General features: G+C 31.2%; 2 protein-coding genes across 4 annotated transcripts in view; one reads left to right on the top strand and one right to left on the bottom strand.

Annotated features, from left to right (window-relative positions):
- The window catches only part of nvy (CBFA2/RUNX1 partner transcriptional co-repressor nervy), a 508624-nt gene that overhangs the window by 161351 nt on the left and 320218 nt on the right, over positions 1–27055 (bottom strand). The window lies entirely within an intron of this gene.
- On the top strand, positions 17372–18229 carry LOC142318510 (trypsin-2-like). Its single transcript, XM_075355078.1, has one exon. The coding sequence runs from the start codon at positions 17372–17374 to the stop codon at positions 18227–18229; it is 858 nt and encodes a 285-aa protein (XP_075211193.1).

The raw sequence follows: 27055 nt of genomic DNA, 5'->3' as shown, positions 1-27055 counted from the left end.
GCAAAATTTTATATCTACCATTGGAGAACAATCTATTTTATATCCTACCATATTAAAACTGATATGATATAATCGGTTACACCTTTGAAGGATCAAAAAATAAATCAAATATTTCAATTGTTTAACGATTCCAATCAAATGCCTGAGAATGACCACTAATAGCTCTAACTACATGGAAAACGACACACTATGTAGAGATTTAAATATCAACACAATAAAAGAATAAGTACCACTTTAATGTATGAAATATAAAAGAAAATTGAAAAACCGTTGAAATTAGAGCTCCTTCTATTAGAGAACAGTAACTCTGACCTACTTTGAAAACGTATAAAATTACTTAATTTTCCTTTCAGAAATAATAAATAACGTTTTATTATTTCTATATTTCTCTTCATTCTATTTAAATTACAGTCTCATGAAATCTTCATAAACCACTGTTCAAATATATTGTTACTTTTTCATTAGATACTAATTCCTGACGAGTGGAAAAAATAATTATATCCTAGTCTTTATTAAGGCTTAGGTACAAAAGATATCGATCAAAATTTCTTTCTCCGAGAATTACGATGTTCAGAACTCAGCCAGTCTCTGTGATAAACAGAATGAAATGTTACTGACAGAGCTGAATATCATTTGAATTTCGATAGGCTTAGCATACTGATATGTAACCATATATTTGGTTCAATGAAGAAGCCAATGGAAACCTCGTTTCATTTTTCTTAATAAGCCTGGCAATAGATTTGTTAAATAATAGCTGTGTAATTTTTGGAATTTTTAACATATATCAGGCCATCTGCTACCCTTACGGTTATTGCAGTTAAAAAAACACATACATCATATGTTAATAAATTTTTAATAACAGAAACGTGTAAAATAATCTTTTTGTTTGAAAGAAAACTGCTGCTATATTGCTACATATTTACTTCTACTTTTATGTGAAACTAATTTACACAAACTGTTGTAAAATAAAACGCTTTTATAATATTATTATTTTTAAATGAACTAAACTGCGCATTGAGCAAATAGTAAATTAATATTTTTCAGTTAAAAAAGATTATGATAAAAAAAAAATAAAAAAGAGAAAAAAAGCACATTTTTGAGTGAGCTGAAACATTAAGCCGCAGACAACGATGAACTGATGACTGACCGGTATGACAAGAGTGGTTTTGGAAGGAGGGGTTAAAAATATACGCAGTACTATTGGGCGGAGGGATGGAAAACCTATCTGTATGTGATCTATCAGCAAATGTTCGACTCTGCCCACTTTTACCGGTTTTGTATGCTGGTTGCTGATACCGCCCGCCGATTCTATATATATTATGATGCACATGTGCAAAAGGTTTGTTATACACATATGTCTGGATCTGACATCAGATACGATACCGACGCAGTGGCAGCAATATGCATTAGTAAAAGAACAGTGAGAGAATTTGGATATGCCAGCGTGCCTGCCTCCACATGATGACATATCATGGTATTGGTGTATATTATTATCAAAATCACAGAGCTCACGAACACACCCCTCTCAGTACAAACTGCTGAATATCTTCTTTGTTTGGTCTGCTTAATTTATTAGCCAACAAACGAACGGCAAATGCATTTAAGCACAACAAACACACACACACATTCAAGCAAACAAACATACACACACAGAAAGAGATAGATTGATAGAAAGAGAATGTGAGAGCTGGAAGGGTGAGCTGGAAAGGTTAAAGAAGAGGAGGGGAAGCTAACAACAAAACCACAACATATATGCACCAAATTTCACAAATCACAGACAGACCTATCAACCAATATTATTAATATCCGTCAAAGAAACTCCTCTCTCTCATATAAATACATTTTACTGCTGCACTGGATAGCTATCCAGTGCTTTAAATATTAAAATTATTTTATTATTAACATTTTATAAATGATATGTATATCATTTTCATACATACATCAGATTTTAATCATTTAATTTACTTTATTCTTTATTTTAATTTTTTTACCGATAATTATGTACAAATATAAAAGTAAAAATAATATTTGTAATCAATCTTTTTATTATTTTAATTTTTTTTAAATCTGACGTTGACATTACGTAACTTCCTTGAACGTCTATTAAATTACATATATACATTTTTAAAAGTACATAATAAAAAAAAAGAAGTAAAAAAGAAAAAAGGAAATGAAGTCAGATTCGAATCGATGTGCCTTCCCCTTGTAAGATCAAAATATTTCATTAATTAAAATATTCATTGTTATTCGGTTATAACTCAACTAATGAAAACCAATCAAAATATGTACCACTTATGATATACTGTTGAAAATAAATATTTTTTTTTAGTACTTTTTTAGCCTTATCTCAGTTTACGCCAATGTGACACAAACAAAATAAAATCTAAAATTATGCCTTAATTTATAATCGAAATTCGATTTTTAAAAAATATGTCTGAATTACTTAGATGTTGAGTCAATAGGAAATTAATAAAAGTTTAAAAAATCTGATGTTGATACCACATGACTTCCTTGTACTCCTATTAAATTACATAAACACATTTTTTTTAAATGAAAAAAAACATAAAATTTTACTTCATTAATAACTTCTGATATTTTTTTATAACTTTCTTTTTTTATTGTTAGTATTGAATTATTATTTATCGTAATTTTTTTTACAATCAGGGGTAATAATTATTAATAAATCAATATATTTAATTTAAAAAAAAGTTAAAAAAAAAAAAAAGGAAATGCCATAAACCGGACTTTTAATCAACTTCAATCTGGCGCGTCCCCAGGTGGTGGATAGGGGAATGCTCTGTAGATATACAGGATAGGTGGGAAAAAAAATACCACCCACGGACCAAAATGATTTAACAACAAATCCACCAGCGTCTGTCTTGTATCAAGCGGCTGAATGGTCAGCGTCTGCTCACCAGAGGTGCGGCTGTAAAAACCCAACCTCGAGGTTAACAACCGCGAGTGTACTCTTAGGGGGCTTGTCCCCCTAACACTTCAAAAACAAGAAATCAACAAAGAAGAACATGCACAATGCAAGAGATATTACCCCAGGGAGTAATCAACCTCCCATCCATTCAAAGAGGATGAAAAGCAGGCATTCGGATTCTGGGGGCCTGCAACAATGTGCGAATGTAGATGAGTCGAAGCATCCTGAAACTCTAGATAAAATACTAAAAATCAAACACAAAAACATCAATTATTTAGCTACATTCAATGTAAACTCACTCTTAAAAACTGGAAAACTCAAAATTCAAGAAGAAAAACATTATGATTACAGCATTACAGGAAACAAGGTACACAGATGAGCACCCCTTTGACTCAGAAGGTTTTAGAATATTCAAAAGCAAACCAGGAAAAAGAGTCATGAGAAATGTTCCGCAGTTTGGCACAGGGTTCATTGTGAGTAAGAACATACTACACTCAATAGTGGAGTTCAAGTGTATTAACGAGAGACTGTCAACGCTCACTCTTAAATCAACCAACAAAATATACACAATAGTTAATGCACTTGCACCAACCAATGACAAAAAAAGTCGCAAAGAGAACAAACAGGAAAATACTGGCAAACACTCAAAGACACTATACAACAGATTCCAACAAAGAACACAATAATACTACTTGGGGATTTTAACGCACAGTTAGGCAAAGAACACAAACATAGGGGAATAGTAGGAAAATATCCTGCACACAAAAGAACCACGTTAAACGGGGATAGACTAATAAGTCTATGCAGAGAACATGGCATGGTAATGAAGTCTACGTTCTTCAAGAAACTTCCCAGAAAACAAACCACCTGGGTTTCACCTAACTCGCTCTATGGTGAGAAACAACTAGATCATGTGGCCATAAGCAGATACTCTGCTAAAGAAATACTGAACGTTAAAGCTGTCAAGAGCGCTAATATGGATTCTGATTACTGCATATCAATAATTAAATTTAATATAAGACCCATCAGTAGAAAAAAGAAACAATACCAACCCAAGAAATTCGACACACAAAATCTGACAAAAGATAATACCTTCAAAAGTATCCTAGAAAAGAAAACACCAAATAACTGGAAAGAACTACAGAAAGACATAATAGAAATAGCAGAAAGCACAATCCCCCTCACCAAAAGGCGCAAACATGCCTGGTGGAATGATGAGTGCAGTGACTTATTCATCAAAAGACAAAAAGCATGGAACATCTGAAACATGAACAAGACCGATGATAATAAAAAAAATTTTAGGAAATAAGAAGAATAGCATCAAAGGGATTCAAAAAATAAGACAACAATACCTTAAAGACCAACTTACTTCAATAGAAACCGATTTCAAGAAAAATAATACAAGAGATTTTTACAGAACATTCAAAACCATCTTAACAAAATACAAACCACCTAGTTTGCAGTTCAAAGACCCTAAAACTTACAAAATAGCCTACAATAAAATGGAAAACTGCAAAATACTCGCAGAATATTTCACCAAACTACACAATTGTGAACTACCGCAGGAGATTTTTGACTTTCAGGAAATTAAAAGTCCACCTGACTTGAACCAACTCAAGAAGAAGTCAAGGACAGCATCAAACAATTAAAAAACAATAAAGCATCAGGCGAAGACAACTTAGTCGCAGAACTGTGGAAACACTCCAGCGACAGTATGACAAAATGCCTGACAGAAATTTTACAGGAGATTTGGAAAACAAACAAACTTCCAGATGATTGGACTACGGCATTAATACAACCATTACATAAGAAAGGCGACAAAACAAACCGAAACAATTACAGAGGAATATCCTTACTACTCGTAACTTATAAAATCCTTTCCAAAGCACTCTTAAACAGGGCTGAGACAACACTTGACCTTCAACTGGGTGAATATCAGGGAGGGTTTAGGAAGGGTAGGTCATGCGTAGAACAAATACTAAACCTTAGAAGCCTGATGGATATTAAAAGAATCAGAAATTTAAAGTATGTCATAACTTTCATTGACTTTAAGAAGGCCTATGACTCCATAGACAGAGACACATTAATCAACATTTTAAGAGAAACTGGGATTGAACAGTAAAACTACAGAGTTGATCAAAGCCACATTAACAAACACCACCTCCAAAGTTAAATTCATGGGAGAACACTCAGAGCCGTTTAAAATTAAAACAGGAGTAAGACAAGGAGGTGGCTTCTCACCGTTATTGTTCAATTGCGTTTAGAGAAGATAGTTAGAGAATGGAGAAAGGTGATTAACACTAAAGGCCTACATCTCGGAACAAAAAACAAGAGAGTTGTTATAGACTGCTTAGCTTTTGCTGATGAGATGGCGTTAATACTATAGAACATGCGCAAGAACAAATAGCAGAACTCCAAAGACAAGCAACTAAGGCTGGCTTACAGATCTCCTTTCAGAAAACACAATACATTACAAACATCAAGAACGCGCTACATCTTGAAATAAAGAAAAATAAAATAGCCAGAACTGACAGTTTTAAATACCTAGGAGAATGGATAACACAAAACAATAGTGAAAAAATAGCTCTAGAAAACAGATTACTCAAAATAAAAAAAGCATACAATATCACGAAGAATACCTACAACAAGAAATCCCTTTCCTGGAACGCCAAACTAAGACACTACCAAACGGTAGTTAGACGGTACCTTACAAATTTGTAAGGTACAGTATTGAAGTGAGTATTTTACATGATTTTTCATGAATTTTAATGATGTATACACATCATGCATTGTGCATTCAATAACAATCAACTTAACCTACAAATTTAAATTGTCAGTTCTCATTTGATTCTATGCAACTTATGAAGTATTGAACCGCTCTTTGAAAATAAAAATGTCAGTTTGTAAAATAAATATAGTTTAAAGTATATTTAAAAACTTGAAGTTATAATTTTTGTAGCTGATTAATTTTTAAAAAATTTTCTAAAATGGTTTTTAATTTACAATTATCTAAAATTTGTTAAAATAGATGTTAAAAAAAGAATGAGAAAAATGATAAAAATTTCTACTAAAATTTTAACTACGTTGCTTTTTTTACAGTGCTTTAATTTTTTTATTAATTGATTAATTAAGCTATCACATGGTTATGAAACTTCAAAATTATTAAATTAAAAAAAAAATATTAATTACACTAATTAATAATTTTACGACGTTTCGATTTTTTTAATTCAATTTTCGTCAGACATCTCAATATTTAGTGAAAATAAAAATTAACGTTAATCAATAAATAAATATTAACATAATTAATCAATAAACCCATTACAATAATACAACAATCACAAACTGATAATAGTCATATTAATGAAATTTCGTCCAAATTCCGGCTAATTTTAACTTAAATAAGTTACTTTTATTTATGTGTTGTGCATTTATTACAGAACAATGCCACGTCAGGACAACGTCTGTCGGGTCCTCTAGTAATATATATATTTATAAACATTTTTAATTAGTACAAAATTTGTTTGTCTTTTAATTTGTATGTCATTCAGCTGGTCCTATATTGTCTTGCATTGTGTCATTTTGCAGTCGACAATATAGCTTTGACATATACAATTATTAGGTCAGTGTTTACACACAGGCAGTTACTAGGTCAATAAAATTACGTGAATGATTCATGAGTTAAGTGTCTATAATTTTGCGGTAGATGAGCAATAGCGTCATACAACCATCAAAGGTCTCGGATGGTAGAATCTAGCCTCAGTTACTCCCTTATCTACAATATCTACTCGCTCGAAACACCATAAAGAATGCTTTCTATCATTTTTTATCGTATTCCTCTGAAACTCGATATAGAAGAAAGACGCGTCCAACGTTATTTTTTCAACTTTTAAAACATGATTCATCAATTTCTATTATAAATTCAACACTATTGATATAAATCGGATAATTTAAAAGAGAGTAAGGATCAATGGCAGCTCGCGTTTAGGCACTGTGGAACTGCAGCACCCCCTATTTTCACTTGATATTACTGATAACATTAAATATAATGAGTACTTTTTTCTTTAATTCTTTCTTTATATTTGTACAATACATAATACTTAAGCTTAATGTCAGTAGCCATTCCCCAGTTTATAAAAAATTACGAAAACCTTTGTATGGAACTGTGCGCTTCAAATTTCCAGCGGCGTGGTGTTTGGCTGTTGTGTGCATGCGCAAATAGGAAGCTTCAAGCAAGGCTGCAAGAGATAGCACTGTCGCTCCCGCAGTGCCGACCGTAGTGAGCTGGAGGAAGGTAGTTTTTTTTTTTACTCCGTGTGTGTATGGAACATTCCTTGTTAGTTCCCTTTTCTAGTTTAGTCAGTGGAAGAAATATGAAAGCGGTTTAGTTGTTTTTTCAATAGCGATCAGAAGATGGCGGAAAGCAAGCGCTCTTTTTTTGCCAAATCTGTCCAGAAATACGCTGGAAGGGCGAAAGAGAAGGTAATTAGTAAAATCTAATGATGTATTTGTTTCTTTGTTCATAGAAATGCAAATTAAGCACCATTGGACTGTAGTAATTTTAAGCGGACATTTTATTCAGTTATTGTCTAATAATACTAAAAAATATTATCTGTATTGACATTTTATTATTTATTCGGTTAAATACCGAATAAATACCTGTTTACCTGGATACCTGTTGCACGGTTACCTAGGTTATACGGTTTTTAAGCACATTGTGCTTAAAAACCGTGTACCATGTTCTTGAACGTGATCAAATGTACAGTTAGATTATTATTATGATTTCAGCTATTCTATTTGATTCATTTTTTATTTCCGTTCTTTTATTTTGCAGAAAACTTAAACCATGGCCTTCAAAAGGCCCAGAAAAAAATTTTCTGGAGCAGTACCCCCATTAATTTTAGCTTCGAGCCGCCACTGGTAAGGATACACTTGCGTACGTTATTTTTCCATTAAAGAACTGCATTAATAGACATGTTAAATTCATTTTGACAAAATTCCATGTCGGTATTATTTAAATACTAAATGCAAATTAACCAAACAGCTTTTCTATCTCAACAGGTACCGTCAGATTTCATTCCAACAGATACCAACGCAAAATTGAATCTTAACGCGGCAGTTCAATCTACGGTAACACAATTACCGTTCTTATTTGAAGTGACAAGTATTTTATGATCATTACAAGGCATTAAGAACGTTCATGGAGAACTTTTCTGTGCTATAAAAACGCACCTACAATATTCGGATCACGAAACAACGAGAATAAATACACTTTTCCATATCATGAGAATTATATACCAAACCGTAAACACACAATTAACTAAATGTCACAGTTTTACTTCTTTGTGCAAAGTAAAGGAAGTATTTTGATCGCGACAGATTTCTGTTTTCAGATTTCAACGGAAATATCCAATTTGATCACCCCTGAATTCATTTAGCTTTCGGCTTTTTTGACTAGATATCGGCGTGACATCTGTACGAACGTACCTATGTATCTCGCATAACTCTAAAACGATTAGCCGTGGGATGTTGAAATTTTGGATTTAGGACTGTTGCAACATCTAGTTGCGCACCTCCCCTTTTGATTGCAATCCACTGGATCAAAAGTGTCCAAAAAAGACCAAAATGAAAAAGATTTGGATTTTGGATTTTTTCTTAACTGCAGTAATAAGCCCTAATTTAGAGCTAATCAACGATATTTCATAAGTGGTATTATTTTCATTGGTTCCAGAGTTATACCCTAATAAAATTTTAGTTAATGAATTATTTAGATGTTACAAGGGGAGAGCACATCGGTTCAAATCAGACTTCATCTTCTTTATTTTTTTAAACTTTTTTTTTAATTTAAATGTATTGATTTATTAATAATTATTAAAAGAGAATGTAAAAGAGAATTTATGATTAATAATAATTCAGTAATAACAATTAAAAAAAATATCAAAATTATTAATGAAATAAAATTTTATGTAATTTTCAACAAAAAAAATGTGTATATGTAATTTAATGAGCGTACAAGGAAGTCTGTAACGTCAACATCAGATTTTTTCTTTACGGAAGTAATACTGTACATTTAATGAATACGATCAAGATAAGTAGAGAAAATTACAGAATTAAGATCACATTTCTCGGTGTGTTATGCCTTCCAGTACACAGAAAATAATGTGTTATGGAAATTTAATTTACATTTGAATAATACAAAATCCGTTTAATACAAAATAAAAATAACTCGAAAAAGAGAACAATGCAGAACAAAGATACGTAATGAAATAAAATAATTTTTAGCTATTAGGAGACTACAAACATAATAGTCTTTACTTTATTTTTCGTGTAATCAAAAAATTACTAATTTTTTCGGTTATCTAAATAAATTTGTGGTTCAGAGTAAGTTAAACATGTTATTAAAGTTTCTTTATATATATTTCGCTATGACGTTAAGGAATTTTTTAAAGGTGTACTAGGAAAATCTGAACCATAAAAAGGAAGTTTTAAATTCACTTTTTATTAAGTGGAATATAAAAAGATTACATAAATGGGTATAGATTAAGAATAGGCTGACTACACAATCGAAGCAAGTAACTGTACTTTTATGTAATATTACTATGCATCTAACGACGAATATGTATAAACAAATTTTATCATCACTTTTATCGTTTTGATTTATGGATAAACGATAGATAAAAATCTAAATGGGTAGATATAAGCTTTTAAAAAATTATTAAATTAGTTGGTAGATATTTTATATATATTTATTTTTACCGTTATTTCATGCCGTTTCCCGTTGAATTACTCTTAGTAATTGCAAACGAATGAATATTTTAATGTATTCTATTGATTTTATCCAGTTCTTCGTGCTAATTATTTGCTGTTAACATTCAAATTTGGCAGCAACAAAAAATTAGAAGGGATTTTTTTGTTGATTTTACTTTAAGAAATATTCTATGTCAACTCTTTAGGATTAATTATATTACAAAAACTTCACAAAATTTTTAGAAACTTGCTGGAAACTTATTAGTTATACTTTAATCAAATTATTATCATACATTGCATGAGTTTAATTAGTAGGTTAATTTGGATTTCAAAAGATAACATCATATATTGAAATTTCTAATGTATTTATAAAATATCAAACAAATTTTTAAACAAACATTGACTGTACAAAGTAACGAAATAGTGAAGTTTTATATTGAAGCTTTTATTTCATTTACTTAATTAAATTATTAATTAAGGAGCTGTGTCTCGACATTTTTTCTTCTGCTTAGCCTCCGGAACCACCGCAAGAGGATCAATGAGGATGATGTGTATGAATGTGAATGAAGTGTAGTCTTGTACAGACTCAGGTCAACCTTTCCTGAAATGTGTGGTTAATTGAAACCTAACAACCAAAGAACATCGGTATCCACGTTCTAGTAGTGTCTCAACATACTGCCCGCCAAAAATCATTTATACATATATATATATATATATATATATATATATATATATATACATATGTATATGAATGATGACGAATTGTTGTCAAATTAGAAACAACAAAAACTCCCGTACCAATTTTTTGTCAATTTTTTTATGTCAAACGGCTATCGGATTTGTCATTTGCGACCCCAAAAACCCGGAATAGCTGTTTTCCAGATTTTACAATTTTTTACACCCGCATACTTAATTTCCACCCTTAATTTACCCCCGTACGGAGGGATGTTTGCAAAAATAATGGTGGAATATTGTACTGCCACCTGACCTTAGTAACTGTGCAAAATTTCTGTAGTCGGCAATGTCAGGAAGCATGTAAAATTAAGGATGCAAAATTAGAGGACAAACATGAAAAAAAAAATGAGTGAAAGAAAAGCAAGTAAAAAGTGGATGGCTTCCGGCCTCCATGGCGTGAGTGGTAGCGTCTCGGCCTTTCTTCTGAAGGTAACAGCAACAATAACAGCTTTTGTACCAAAGATCGAAGTCGAAGAATGAAACAGATGACAATCGCCGAATCAAAGAAGAAAATCATCCCGAAATCGTCGAAGAGGAAGACGATTTTATATACCAGACCTTTAAAGCGTGCTTTGAAGCCAGGGTGCTGTATTCTCTTGGGGACCGCTCATTTGAGGCATAATGTACAGACAAGACCGAGATTCGGCCTTCTACGAGGGGATAAAGGTTGCAGAATTGCTGGATCCGGAGTCTTCTCACTGAGGGTTAGAGGCTGGCACAATAAAAACGATCCAACCGGCCGGCCGACCTGCCTTGTCGGAAGTACAGCTGGTGGGCGGGAAGGCCTGTTAGAGTTAAAGGACACTCCCCTGGGTTGAGTTATACTTAACTGTGAATCCAGCTAAGGTGAAGGAAAAAAAGGTGCTGTACCACAACAGAAGAAGAAATAGACGTCAAATCAAAGAGAAGAGGGTGCACGAGTTGCTGTCAATAGTGAGTACGATAACTTTATTGCCCCGACTGTTTTACAATCAATTAGCAAAAAATAAAAAAAATACTTCCGTAGCCCGTATGAAATCATTACCAGTAGAAACGACACAATTAATTAAAAAAATCATACGGTAATTAGAGCGCTACAACCAGTTTCCCTTGGTACACAATTATTGAGCCATTTACCCTACGACAATCCCGAGCATTTCTCATCTCGGAAATTATTCTGACTCGAGGAGATGCTGAATATGAACCAATTTTTCAGGAATTTACGAAATATATTTATCATTCTGTTTATCGCTAAAGTCAAAGGACGTAGAAGAAAAAAGAGCAATTGTATTTCCTCCATCTAGTCAACTAGTCATATCTTCCGGTATTAAATTATCACCATCAAGTTTAGCACTATGCCAAAAGCGTTGATAGCATCGTATGAAGTTTTAATAAAGGCTAGAAAACAACCGGGGATTAAAGGATCAAGTGTTAGGGGAAAGAGTGGATGGCGATATGTTATAAATGGATTATCTACCAATACAAAACTCACAAATCGAGACGAAATAGCCGCACCTGAAGAAGTATCTCCTTCGTTGGTCTTTTCCAGGGAATGGATAGACCGATCTGCCCATCTTGTTCAAAATCCTGAGGAATTCGAATTTCTTTCCTAAGGAAAAAGTAAGTTGTTTCTAATCAATATTTTTTCATTGAATATATTAAATGTATGTTACAAAAAATTGTTTTTCCTATAGATATTAAAGTTTCATCTAAGATGAGGCTCAAACTTTCTTAAGGAAACCCGTCACTCAAATTCTAGAATTGCTAGGCAAGTGAAAGTATCTAACTGAACTACGAATAAATAACCGTTCAATCAGATTTTCAATGGAGAGTATTCTGAAAATTATTTTAAAGATAAAATTAGAAAAAAATTTTTTACTGACTTTATAGTAAAAATTGTTAAAAATAAACTTGTTTTAGATAATATTTTGAAATGTAGTTAAAAAAAAATCCCTTTCTGCACGCCAGAAGGAGGAGGTAGATTTCACCGGTGTTAAGTAGGGGGTAAAAAAAGATTTCCACCTTAAAGTTAAGAAAAACTTCAAATTTACTCAATACGACAATAGTTGCAGTGAAAAAAGTTTCATATGTTTAGCATAAGACAAGCTTCATCGTATTACAATTCCAGCAATATTTTGGCCATTCCTTGCCGTAAGGGTTGGTCATATCAAAATTTGTTTAAGACAAACGTTTTAGGTAATGTTTAGAGGACTAACGACCGACCACTATAAACCGACTTGATGTTGTGTCTATTAAGGGAGATATGAGTTTCTTTGTTTTCAAAACCCAATTTTTTCCACCTCCTGGACCAATGGTTGGTGATACCAAAAAACTTTACTTATTCAAGTTTTAGGCTCTTATCCAAAGAATAGTAGGAACTTTAAATAAATTCGATGATTTACTTAATAAGAAAGTTATAGAGATATTTGGTTTTTTCGATAAAGCCCCATGGTTAAATTTTTGCCGTTAACAAACCTGACCGAGATTTTCGGACGAGTTATTTTTAAGGAACAATTTGAAAGTGATTGGCCCAAAATTACGGCAGTTATCGTGTCCACAAGAAAGTAAAATATTTACCACCGTCAGCTCAAAACTATATATATATAAACTTTTGAGCTGACGGTGGTTTTGCGGTCTGGGGGATGCGAAACGCAAAGATATGTCGAAATTTTCCAGAAGCTGAATCATGGTTCCCATTTCTGTAGGTAATTTTCTTATGAAATCTACCTAATTACATTTAAAAAATATGGAAATTTAATGAAAAATAATTTTAAAAATAATAAAATTAAATTAGCCATACTTTTCTGATACTAAAAAATTTTCCTATGAAATAACACAATTCAAATCTGTAGCGTGAATTAGTTTAAAAAATCCCAATTTATAAAAAGCGTAATAGTTAAAAATAGTGGAACCCAACTTGTTCCACTATAAACTATAATCTGTGTTAAGGGCTGAAAATTAATCTCATCATAATAATGAGTCATTTAAAAAATGTAGTTTTTCTAAATCAATTTAGAAAAAAGTAAGTCATTAAATTTTATAAAAATCTGTAATTTATAGAATTGAAGATGAATTTCAATTATTTGTAAGGTAATATTTGTTTAAATGTTTTTGGTAGTGTATCTTTTAATAAGTTAGCTTTTAGCTAAGTCATTTTTAAAATTACTTAAAAGAAAAGATTTCCATGAAATTCAGCTCTCTTCTGATTATATCCCCTCCTCAATATAGTTCAGGTGTCTAATCTAATTTGAACGAAAAATAATCATCTGAAACAGTTTCTTTAGTTCAAAATTAGCATGCAAAATGTTAAGGCATGTTTATTCCGTTCGTGACTATAAAGTTAAGTTAGACGTCAACACACACACACACACACACACACACACACACACACACACACACACACACACACACACACACACACACACACACATACATACACACACACACACACACACACACACACACACACACACACACACACACAATTCGTGCACATAGAATTTTTCGACAAATACCTTTAGCTTAGGTGATACCCAAGTATGAAATATATATACAAGAGGTGTGTTTCAAGTTTTTACGGTATTAAGAACTAACATACCCGGGAAAGTAAAGTTACAAAATTAGTTTCGACACTAAACATTTTACGTTAATTGTAAAACCTATAAAATTATTAGGGCGTTACATGTTACATTCAACAATTTCTTAAAAATATTTCTAAAAGCTAACTTTTTTCGTTTTAACTGTCACTATTTGACATAATTTACTTCAGTTACTTATTTAACATGGAATGAGCAACGATATCAAAGAAGTTTGAATTTATTATTTTCTATTGTTGTAGACGTAAAACGTAAGAGTTGAATGTGCTGGACAGCGGCTCAGCTGGTTTTGCAGATTTTGCGATAATTAAAACTGTTGAGTATAAGGAGCACAGCTGTGTGGACGTCCAATTAACACAAAACACAACAACGCCACCGCTGCTGGATTACCTCAATTTATTTTACTCCACACAGCTGTTATTTATTGTATAAACATGCACGCACGCATACAAACAAACGCTCATACACATTCATAAACCACTCACACATTCTTAGTTTAGAGAATAGGATTAAGACACAAACCAAACAGAATCGTCACAGCACCTGAGTTTGTTCACTATTAAAACAATCGATAATATAATTTCTTATTACTAATTAAACACTTTTTTTAAACTAATAAAACAAAACGAAAAAATCTGATGTGGACCCCACATGACTGTTTTACGCCTAATAAAATTACATATAAACATTTTTTAAAATGAAAATTACATAAAATTTTATTTCAATAATAATTTCTGATATTTTTTCATACTGTTTTATTATTATTAAATTATTATTTGTCGTAGAATTTTTTTTACAATCTTTGGTTAATAATTATTAATAAATCAATATTTAAATTTAAAAAAACAAAATAAAAAACAAAAAAAAAAACAAGTAGATAAAGTCTGATTCGAACCGATATGCCTTCCCCTTGTAAGATCCAAATATTTCATTAATTAAAATTTTATTTGGCTATAACACTAGAACCAATAAAAATAAGTACCACTTATGATATATCGTTAAAAAAACAACAATGAAGGCTTATTACTACAGCAGAAAAAGTCCAAAATCCAATTTTTTTGAATTTTGGGCCTTCTTTGAATATTTCTGGTCCAGTCGATTGCAATCAAAAGAGACGTGCACAACTAGATGTTACAACAGTCCTAAATCCAAAATTTCAACATTCTACGGCTAATTACTTTTGATTTATGCGAGATACATACAAACGTAAAGACGTCATGCTGAAACTAGTCAAAATGGATTCAGTGATGATCAAAATGGATATTCCGTTAAAATCTGAAAATCGAAATTTTTTACAATCACAATACTTCTTTTATTCTTACAAGGAAGTAAAAAAAGACGGGAAACGTGTACAGCATTGCTTCAATTAAGCTCGGAAAAAGTGTTCTTTATATATGGAAAAATAACACGGTTCAAATGAATGAATAAAATAAAAATACATTTTAAGTTGAATTACAAATATAATTTCGTAATTTTTTTTTTGTTTTGTATTTTTTTTTTTTACCTTTTACTTTTTAGTCTTAATGAACAATAAACTTTTTACATCCAAAATAATATTCTTAATAATATTTAAATTTGAATATTACTGTTTGTTCAAGTTTGTTTTTTTATTAAGACTAAAAAGTAAAAATATTTATTTTTACACATCGAAGTACACACAATTTTTACATATACGTGTACCAAATTTCAATCATTTTCATACGGTAGTTCATGAGAAATTAAAATGTTCAACTAAGTGCAAGAATTTAGCGTAGTGGTAGCGCGGGGGGCGTGGGGGTGGGTCATATCAAATTCTGACACCGTAGTGCTGTATTGTCATCGAAGGTACATACGTGTACCAAATTTCAGTGATTTTCATACGATAGATCAAAAAATATAGCAGTTGCAATATTTGATTATTCGAGTTAAATAAAAGCTTTGTTTGTTTAAGACTAAAAATAAGTACAAATATTTATTTTTACTCATCGAAGTTACATACGTGTATTAAATTTCATTGAATTTCATACGATAGATCAAAAGATATAGCAGTTGCAAGATTTGATTATAACTAACGCAAGTTAAATAAAAGCTAATATTAAAAAATTAAATAAAAAATTAAACTAAACAAAACACCACAAAAACACCAAACCTTTTAACACAAGAACAACAAAATCAAAACGCAGGAAAGACCAGAAGAAACCTTAAATTTCCTCGGCAATCCGTTCTCTTGCCGGCTACCCGATAAAATGTTCAACGATTACCCAATTGGCCCAGTTTTTCCAATTCTCACGAAGATCTAATATCGACCCGATAATTTCGATCCGACAAATATTCGTAAATTAGATGGTATGCGTCATCTAGTTAGATGGTATGCGTACAATCTGGACACACGTCTAAATCCACCAGGCTAAATCGCTGGAGTCTGTCTCGCAAGGCGCCATGAACAGAAAAAATTGTGCCACATACTTGTTAGGGTGAACCCAAGGGGCGCCTCGCAATCCAAAAACGTCTGGGAAGAGATCATGTGTATAACGCCCACCCTCTGCCACATCCCATCTGGCCTGCCATAAAGCATTCCCATGCCGTTCTATCTCGCGAATTTTTTTCTCTAGTCAATTCACCTGACTTCTTAGCAACATAATGCTGTTGCTTTTCTGCCGCAATTAAATCTGCCGGTTTCACGCCTGCAATCACCAAGATTGCCTTCTGTGAAATGATACGGTAAAGTTCTCTTTTTTCTGTTTAGCCTCCGAAACCACCGAAAGGTATTACTTAAGAGAGAATGAGGATGACATGCACGAATGTAAATGAAACGGTAACCTGATAGACTCTAGATAAATTACTTGAAATTTCCTACATAGTATATTATTTAGCGAGACTTCCTAGATCGATTTTAGTTAAATCAGCACCGACAGAGAAAGTTGATCATTTTTATTCGAGATCGGTCGTTATGATTCGAGGATATTTAATACTTATTCTTTTTGACCCGCTCATGTAATTCAGCGATCGCTGTAACAAACGGTAACTTAATATCTTTTATTTTCTTAAATATCGTGAATTATTATACATATAAAGCATGAAAAATAAAATTTTCGATGGTACGGATAAAATACAACTACCGGTAAAAAAATTGTTGCGAGTTCACCGATAAAAACGAGACATCTAGTATTTTTTAACGGTTTGATTATGGATAAATAAATTATAATAATATTTTTGCAAAAAATATTTTTTTATTTAAAATGAAATAATAGTTTCCGTAGTAACAAAATCCTTTGTTAAATCTAAATTCTATTTGTTAATGATATATGTAAATTTATTAGTAAATTTTGAAAAAATAAATTAATTTTTAAAAGGAAAAATATTTTTTATCATGAAATTAGAGGTGTGTTTTGTAATATTAATTGTGTTTCCGATGGCAAATAATGAAAGACGAATTTTTGGAGGAAACCAGGCTTATCAGGGTCAATTACCACACTGTGTATCTCTAGAAGTAAAAGATTTAGGTTTCTGTACCGGTGCTATAATTCACGAGGAATGGGTTTTAACAGCGGCTCATTGCGTTGTCAAGAAAAACAATGATGCAGCAAAACCAGGATCTGTAACAATAAAAGCCGGTTTCACTGGTGCTTCACGCGAAGTTAATGTGCAAATCCGTGAAGGTAAAAGGATAGTTTATCATGAGGATTATGTCAGCAAAGGTCTCGGAAAACACGATATTTCACTCATAAATTCGAATACTCCGTTTCTACTAAATTCTTTTGTAAATAAGGTCGGATTTTATAAATGGGAATGGCCGCAGGGTGGAATCTGGAACCAATGTGAGGCGGCGGGATTTGGACTGACTGAAAAAGGGGAAAAGGGTAAACTGATGTACTTAAACACTATAGCAAAACATGGAAGAAGAAACTGTCCGTGTGTACAAAAAGATTATCTGCTGCAAAGAATTATTTGTTTACCGCCTTTGGCAAACGAAGGAGGCTGTTTCGGAGACTCCGGCGGAGCGCTGCTTTGTCAGGGCGAAATCGTGGGTGTAGCTCATGTTGTTATAGATAGACGCAGCTGCAGTGTGTTCCTAACACCGGAGAAAAAACTAGATTGTGGTAGCATTTATGTGTACGCAGCGTACATGTATACATGCCCTTATCTCGACTGGATCTCAAAACACGTGCCTAACATTCCGAAAAAACCGAAAAGCTGTAAGGGAACTTTATCATCGTCTCCACCGAAAATAGCAATTATTATTATTTTTTTTAAATTTTTTACTCAGTAGAGACTTAATTCTTAAATAGTTAAAATAACATTTAACTCGAATAAAAGCTTTAAGTATAATCATTTTGCTTTTCAATCTTTGAAACTTTAAATTTAGTTACTTTTTTTTTAAAGAACGAAAAGTAAATTTTGAACACAGACTAAGCTTCGGTAAAAAGGTAACATAGGAAGGGATCTTAGTATAAACATTTAAGCTTAGAGGGGTTTATTCGACATAAAAACTCTACTTTTGAAATATAATAATTTATACCCGTTAAATTACGTTGTTTTGCAATATGTTCCCTTTTAATTTTAATTGTAACAAGATGAAGAATCCAGCGTATCATATCATATCGAACAATAAAATAAAAACGTACATCTGAATTTTTTTTACTTAAACGGAAAACAGTAATAACAGAAGAATATATCAATATATTTATTCAAATGATAAGAAGGATAACGCGACTATCATTAGGAATTCTTCTAAAAATGGTGAAAACAGATTTATAACAAAACCGTAAAACAGTCCTATTTCTTAAACTGATTTTCCACATATTTTGTTTAAGCCTTCTATTTCAAAAAGAATTACAACGAGGCTCAATTGTTTTGTTTTTTGTAAAAGATAACAAACTATTCGCTAGTTTATATTAACTTTTAAAGCGTACAATTTACGAAGATAAATAAAAAAAATTAGAACTGCAGTATTAAAACGTATTTTTATGACCGTGGGTTACGTACTCGGTGTCGTAGATTAAGATCTTTTTAATCTCTGTTATCACTGATAGTACGAAGGTTAAGCTGTTTGAAAGATAGTCTGTATTTTTACGTTGTACATAAATATTTTGATCACATAGGTTGCAATACAGTGACCGCTAATATGTAAGTCATAAGTTATAACCGAGGTACTTTGAAAAATATGTAGACAACGTGTAGATGTATAGAATGTATAGAATATTATAAAAGTGAAACAATAAAAATAGGTAGTTTATTTTTTGAGTAATGAAAAAACATACCAGGTATAACTACGTTGTTGATGGAATATTTATATTTTTAGCAAAGGATCGGTTCACTCTTGAATAATATGAAACGTTACCGACTTTGATCGCTAAAGAATCGAAACCGATTAATTACAATGGCTTAATAATTTTTCTTCTTGCCTTTCCCCTCTCTTTCGATCTATGTCTTTTATTATCATGTCATTGTTTGTTAAAAGTTTCAATTTCTATCAATCTTTTGTGTTATTTTCCATTCTTATTTACAGAAGATGGAGGACGACATAAGTACACTCAAAAATTTCACATCCTCCTTCTCCTCTTCAACGGTTCAATTCATCTTCGTAGTTATTCCTACAACCTTATTTTTTCTATGTACTGAGATTCGAAAACTTTAAACAACCTTATGTTACAAAATAGAATTCTACACCAAAACAATCCGAGTAGTATCTTTCTATCGATCTCACAATTAATACAGCTATTTCAATAACTAAAAAAAGACAAACAAATACTTAACTAGATTTTTTCTGATCGATAGTGAAGTTTATAATTTATATAAAACTACAACGGTTCCCTTCAAAAGCTTTTGTTCATAGAATAACAAAATAAATAATATTTTATTCGAATGATTTGTACTTGTAGCCCGCCTATAAAATTACAGAAACGCATTGAGTAAATGAAGTATATTAAGTACAACGTACAAAGTACAAAGTACTTAAGTACAAAGTAATTAAGTACAACAAATTAAGAACTGTATTACAGACTTACGAATGCAATAGATTTTTAGATGCAATTTTTAATTACATTTTAATAAATATCTTAAATCACTTAACTAACTCGACTCGTTCTACTGGGTTGAGGCGATCTGTGTTATCCATTTTTCACTACAGATAATGAACAATATTTTATTACTCTTTACTATAATCTCTCAAAACACTACTTCTTAGGGATGTGTAATGCAGCACATCTTATGAAACGGGTAGAAAGCACCTCATGTAATACTTCCACATGTCAGAGTTATATTTTCTGTAAGAATGTATTTTTGCGGAGAATACTTGAAGATGTCGTTTGTTATGCGACAGTCTAAACGCTAATCTATCTGTGAAAACTCGTATTTGACTCGGTGAAAAGATAATAGGAAATCATTTTGTTTCTTCTATTCCATATTATGCTTATTATTGTCGGGTCTGTTTATGCAAATTTCATAGAGTTCCTACAGAATCAAGTAAAGTTGCCTATAATCGTTGGGTTTACGTCACCTAAGAGACAAATAATTAAAATTTGTCTTAAATTTCGAAGGTAAACGACACAACGGTAGGTCGGTCGGTTCATATTAAGAGAAGCAAATTAGTTTTATGTAAACGTAATACGAACCAGTATGTCGCGTGAAATAAATAATGAATTAATTAATCAGGAAGTGATATGGAATATAATCTCATGAGGAAAAGATCGGTATAAATTTTAAAATCTTGGAAATAAAATAGAATCACACGTTTAAAAAAACCGCGTCGTAACCAAATGTTTTACATAATTAATGACCACGTCCAACGTAAAGTTCATTAGTAGTGTAAAAATAATGAATTTCAAGCTTAAATGCATATTTATTAGAGTAAATAACTCTGTAGAAGGAGAAAAAATAGGGTAATTTAATTCGGTCTTTATTTCAAAATAACGGCTGGACAAATACGTATTTGTTTCTTTCTATATTTAATTCATTTGGTCCTGGGTTCAATTCTAATGAATAATCTTATCAAATTTTTTTATAGATTAATTTCTGTAACAAAAATAATAATAACTGTACTGACCAAAAATTTCATCGCATAAATGGAGTAATCTAATGTTTGCTTTGTAAAAGAAAATATAGTTTTATCTATTTATAGAATTGACTATATATTTAAAGATAATATTCGACCTAAATTAAACAAATATTGATTTTTTTGTAAAAAAAACAGATCATTGTCTAGGATCTATCAATATCTATTAGTTACTTACGAACAATATCACTATATTAATAATCTATTTAAATTTTAAAGTAAATATATTTCCCATTACTTTTCTTTTTCAAACGAAAAAGTAAAGTAAACTAAAAAAGATGTCAAAACGATAAAAGATAATTAATAATTTTGTAATTTTACAAAGGTTTTTTGAGTACTGAAATGAAGACTAAAACAGGCCTAAAATAGTAATGTAATTCGAGAAAATGTTTTAGAGAACATTAAACGATAAAATGTAGTAGGACTATGACTGTAAGTGTTTTACAAAAATTATTTGAGAGTCTTTAGGTTTTGGTTCAGAAAGAAAGATATTTATAAAAATCATTGGTGGGCTAAGGGAAAAGGTAGAAAATAATTTATTTAAAAATATTTTTTTCTATTTAGGGATGGAGAAAAAGAAAAAAATAGAAAAGAAACATGTCAAGCACGGGATAAACACAACAGACCAAAGTGGCAACAAAAATGTAAAAATTTAGATTATTTTAAGTAATTAAATAAATTTTAAAAGAACTGAAAAATCTACATAATAGAATTAAATTTATTACAGTAGAATATGTCAAGTGTTTTTTTAAAAATTATTTTAATACCCAAAAATAAAATGTATACAGGAGAATATATCAAGTGTTTTACAGGAGAATATATCAAGTGTTAGATTTCATGAAAATCTAACTATTGTAAAAGGTACCACGATTCAACTTCGGGAAATTTCGACGTATCTTCGCATTTCACATCCACCAGACCCCAAAACCATCGTTAACTCAAAAGCATATGTATAAATATCACTTTCTTATGGATACGATAACTACTGTAAGTTTGCGCCCATCACTTTCAAATTGTTCCTTAAAAATATCTCGTCCCAAAATCTCGGTCGAGTTTGTTAACGGCCAAATTCGGACTATGGGGTTGGAAATGGGAAGGAGCTTTTTCGGAAAAACAAAATACCGCTATAAATTTTTTATCAAGTAAAATATCGAATTCGATCGTAAAGGTCCTACTATTTTTTGGATAAGGGCCTAGAACTTATCTCAGTAAAGTTTTTTGATATTACAACCACTGGTCCAGGGGGTGGAAAAAATGGGGTTTCGAAGACAAAAAATTTCATACTTCCCTTATTAGACACAGTATCGAATCGGTTTAAAGTGGTCGTTAGTCCTCTAAACGTTACCTAAAACTTTTGTCTGAAACAATTTTTGATGTGACCAACCCTTACGGCAAGAGATAACCAAAATGTTGCTGGAATTGTAAGAAGATCTTGTCTTATGCTAAACATGTGAAACATTTTTCACATGCAACCATTGTCCTATTGAGTAAATTTGAATTTTTTTTAACTTTAAGGTGGGAATCTTTTTTTATCCCCTACTTAGCACTAGTGAAATCTGCCTTCGCCTTCCGGCGTGCCGGAAGAGATTTTTTTAAATTATTTTAGTACCAAAAAATAAATTTGATACAATTCTGAAAATTAACAAAATTATTATATTTTTTTTTTAGAGTGGATTTATTTAATCTTGATTCTGAATTAACAAACGTGACAAAGATTAAAATTATAATAAATGTTTTTTATAAATCCAGATTATCCTTGTTAAGTTTACGAATTTAAATTTTATTGGAAATTAAATATGCATTACGTACTTAACTTACACCCATCTTCCAACAATAAACCGCTGTAGTAGTTTTCCTGTAGCGGTCAACCTATTTAAATACAACAATTTTTATAAATTACAGTATCAATACTTCAGTCGACACAACAAAGCTTCAGGAGGCTGCCTGACTGCTCATTTTAGCCGTACAAGATCACATTCACGAGAGGCTGACAATAACATCTATTTGGTCAAGAGAGAGGAAAAGAGAAAATGAGAAAGGGAGAATGGCCATGACATTCCTTCACTATATTTGTCAACGCCATCCACCTAATTACCGGAGTGACAAAATTACATTTGAATTAAGCCCTTAAGGTACCAATGCCAGAAAGCCGCATTCCCCTACACTAGTAATTATCAGACCGGTTTTAGTATCGCTTTAATTTCGCGTTCCACCTTTTGTACGTCGAATAAATAGCGTGTATCATATTCTTCACAAAATTATTGAGCAGATAATTTCTATAATCTTTTAAAAGTAAATTTAATTCATTTTAGTCACTTTTTTATTTTAATATTATTTTCCGACGAAGTAATTTTTACCTTGCATTTAAAAATATGCAAACCCTACTTACCACTAAAATAAAATATTATGATTCACCGCACTGACAAATTTATAGTCTGTTCATTTTATTAAAAGTACGATTTCTTTATTAAAATTTGAATCGTGGTTTTTTTTGTAATTTCACTCAAATAATTTATTTTAAAAGTTGTTTAAACAAATCGAGAGATCGGTTTTTCTCAAATAATTTATTTTTAAAACAACCCTTGTCGACTAACAGTACTAAAAATAAAGTTACTATTATCTGTTATTAATGAACGTTGAGAGTAAAACATCTATTTCACCTTAAATAGTCATAAAATATGAATTGAAGGTTTTTCTCAGTTTTACATTTTGAAAGGTATCCCAAATTTCCACTATTCCACTTCTTGAGTGAGTACTACATAATCTGGAAAATTTGGCAAGAGTTTAGTTTTGATTAACTAATTTAAACATTAAGAGTAATAAAAATAACTGAGAAAAACCACTAACAAATATACTATTTTCATAAAGTATTCGGGTAACTTAATCAATTTTTTTAGCCGATTATTAATATTTTACTTTAATATGCAAAAAAAAAATTACGCTGGCAAATGTGAAAGTCAAACCATACCGACAAATTTATGAATTCAATTGTAAAATCAGTCCTTTATTAACAGGTGAAGATTTCCCTTGTACGATTGATTGTCGTTTTACATCTGATTTACATCGCTATATTAAAATTATGGAAATTTCAAGGCAATGTAAAACCACTTCATTCTTTATTTTCTCCAGTAATCTGTTATAATAAGCTGAGGTATGATTTTTACTCTTCTCAACTACTATGTCATAATTTTCGGGAGTGACTGCTGTCTCATGTCAGATTAGCTACGACGGTCTCCGTTGCGGGCTGTAACATTCTATACAGTAAACACAACTATCATGAGTAATAATTACTCCTGTGTAACAAATAATCAGAACAAATATTGATTTTCGAATTATAATTCTGGGAATTTAATGTTATGTTTATGTGTTGGAGCGGTAGAAAAATACCAATAAAATGTGTTCTTATTTTTAAGCAACTGGAACCAAAAAATTAATTATTTATTAATTTTTAGGACAAATTTATTTCTAGATTGTATTTACAGGCCTAAAAATGAAATCTACTTATTATTTAATAATACCAAAGTGCAAGAAAATCATTTTTATGAAAAAACCTCAGTCTTAAAAAGCAATTCAATACATTCTTGTATTGAATGTGATTTTAATATTATTTTCCGACCAAGTAATTTTTGTCTTGCATTTAAAAATATGCAGATGACACCTTACTTACTTACTAATATAAGAAACTTGTTTCTTATATTTCAGTAAATCAGAAATTAATATAATAATACCATTCGGAAAGTTTACATCCGTTGATTTCATGTGTCATATATTAATTTCTTTAAAATGTAAAAAAACACCTTAATTACAAAAGATTATTTAAATTTATAGAAACATAAGTGTACGCGTTACAAATAACCTGATAGTAAATAAATTAATATTTTATTGAGTACCAGTTAGATTATTCCTTATCCAGTTCATTAGTCAGATGATATCTTGATGTTTCATACAAAACTGAAACGAGTTGGAAGAAATAGGTTTGGGAGAATACTCGATTTCTGGATGTTTAAACACACAAAATTGGGTGATTCAATTTTAACAAAACATGAAGAATCATTGTTTCATGTGTATTATTTAAATAGAGTTTATGTTGCACTCAGAGGGATTTCGAGAAACGTAGTAACAAGCGATTTAAATAAGTTGTTATTCTTTTAGTACGTTTTCTCTGGAAAGCTTTTCTAAAATTTTAACGGTGTATATCCATTCTGGCAAAACAACTTTTATGATTAACGGTGAAGATTTATTAAGAAAGGAAGCTTCGATATTTATACTAGCATTTGTTTTTCTGGCAATAAAAAGAAGCGGGAACTAGGGAATTTCTGGACTAATTTCATATGAAAGTAAGTTAGTAGTCCTGGAAATAGTGCAAGAGTATACCTTTCTAAGGGAGCTTTTGATCTCGCTGAATCATCTCTGGTTGAATATTTACATTCAATAGCCACTTCAACCTTTGACCCCCTAGAACCAACTTGACGCACAGTTTGAACTTGTGTTTTCCACGATTATCCCCTGTTTGTAGTTAACTTTTTACGCTGAAAGAGTGGATTTACTGCAAAATACGTAGTAAAACACGGGTTTGAGATGCCCCCAAAATTACAACAAACAAATTGGCTATTGAACCTCTACGTCTCTTTTCACGGGTTTATTCGTATACATTAAAGAACGGCTACTTTCAATGAGAATGTGTGTTCACAAGTTGAAACAGTTGATTTACTGAAAAATCTATAGTAAAACCATATGTATTAACTGCAAACAGCATGATTAATTTCAAATTTATGATGACGATGTAGGTGGTCATTACTTTCAGCGATATGTGTGTATATCATTGATCATTATTTAATATATGCAATGATCATTATTTACGATTCAAACTTCAAATTTATGGTTAGTTTTTATAATCTAACAGCTTCTCAGTTAACGCTGTAAATTTATAATGATGTCTGAATCAATCAATCATCATTACTTTCAGCGAAAGCGGATGTTGTGGATTTTTAATTATTTATAGTTGTGATAGCTAATTATTGATAGCTGATGATATTTTATTTATATTTCACATAAGAACCGGGATTTCTCAGGCATATCTTTCGTTAAATAAAAAAAGAGCGTATCTCGAAAACGGTGCGTCCTAGAGAATTTTTAACGCGATTTTGAAAGACTTAACCGGAAGAGGTGCTGTGCGATCACCGGGAACGTAGGTCCTAGTCCCATGCGTTTAGCGGCCACCGTTCTTGAGATACTAGCGCGAGCGAAATTAGCTCATACAGAATTGCAGGACTTCTTTTTTCAACTTTTTTTTAAATTTAAACGTATTGATTTATTTATAATTATTAACTTCTAATTGTAAATATATATATATAAAATAAATAACAATTCAATAATAACATTTAAAAAAATAACAGAAGTATTAATGTAATACATTTTTTTTTGTAATTTAATAGGCGTAGAAGGAAGTCATGTGTTTACATCAGATTCTTTTTCGTCAATATTGTTTACTTAATATCTGTTATTGTTTTTAATTACTTTTATTTTTTTTATATCATTTCCAAAGTATCTTTTAACGATGATTCTTTAACAATGCAAATGACCACCTAGTTGTAATTTTTAAGTAATTTTCTCTGTAAACAATTTTTGTGAGTAAACCATAATACGCGTACGTAAATATTTTTAATATTATATAATTTTATATTATTAAAAGAATTATAAATCTTATATATATAAAAATGAATGTTTATTTGTTTGTCCTGTATGCGTTCCTATGCCATTTATCAGATGAAACTTTGGTGAATTTTTGTGGGCATGCACGCAAAGGTCTTTGAATTAGTTTGAAACCGCTACGTGGCGCTGTGGTGGAGATAATGCCAAAAATTGTATTTATCGTTCGATTTGGCTCATATTCAGAAGATATTAGTTAGGTGAAAAGAATTATTTTTGTAAAAAATGGACCCGCTAGGTGGCGCTGAGGGTTTGATAAATTTTGAGAAATTGTCTATATGGTCCAATTTGCCTCATATTCAGAATATCAGAATATATATTAGTTAAGTGAAA

Source organism: Lycorma delicatula, chromosome 1 (genome assembly GCF_047948215.1).
Source record: "Lycorma delicatula isolate Av1 chromosome 1, ASM4794821v1, whole genome shotgun sequence".
Lineage (NCBI taxonomy): Eukaryota > Metazoa > Arthropoda > Insecta > Hemiptera > Fulgoridae > Lycorma > Lycorma delicatula.
The sequence above is the reverse complement of the archived record's forward strand: the minus strand, read 5'-3'. Positions and strand labels throughout refer to the sequence as shown.

Bases quoted from the DNA above. Each gene is read 5' to 3' on its own strand.
- LOC142318510 (XM_075355078.1), top strand. From the start codon at position 17,372: ATGGCAAATAATGAAAGACGAATTTTTGGAGGAAACCAGGCTTATCAG.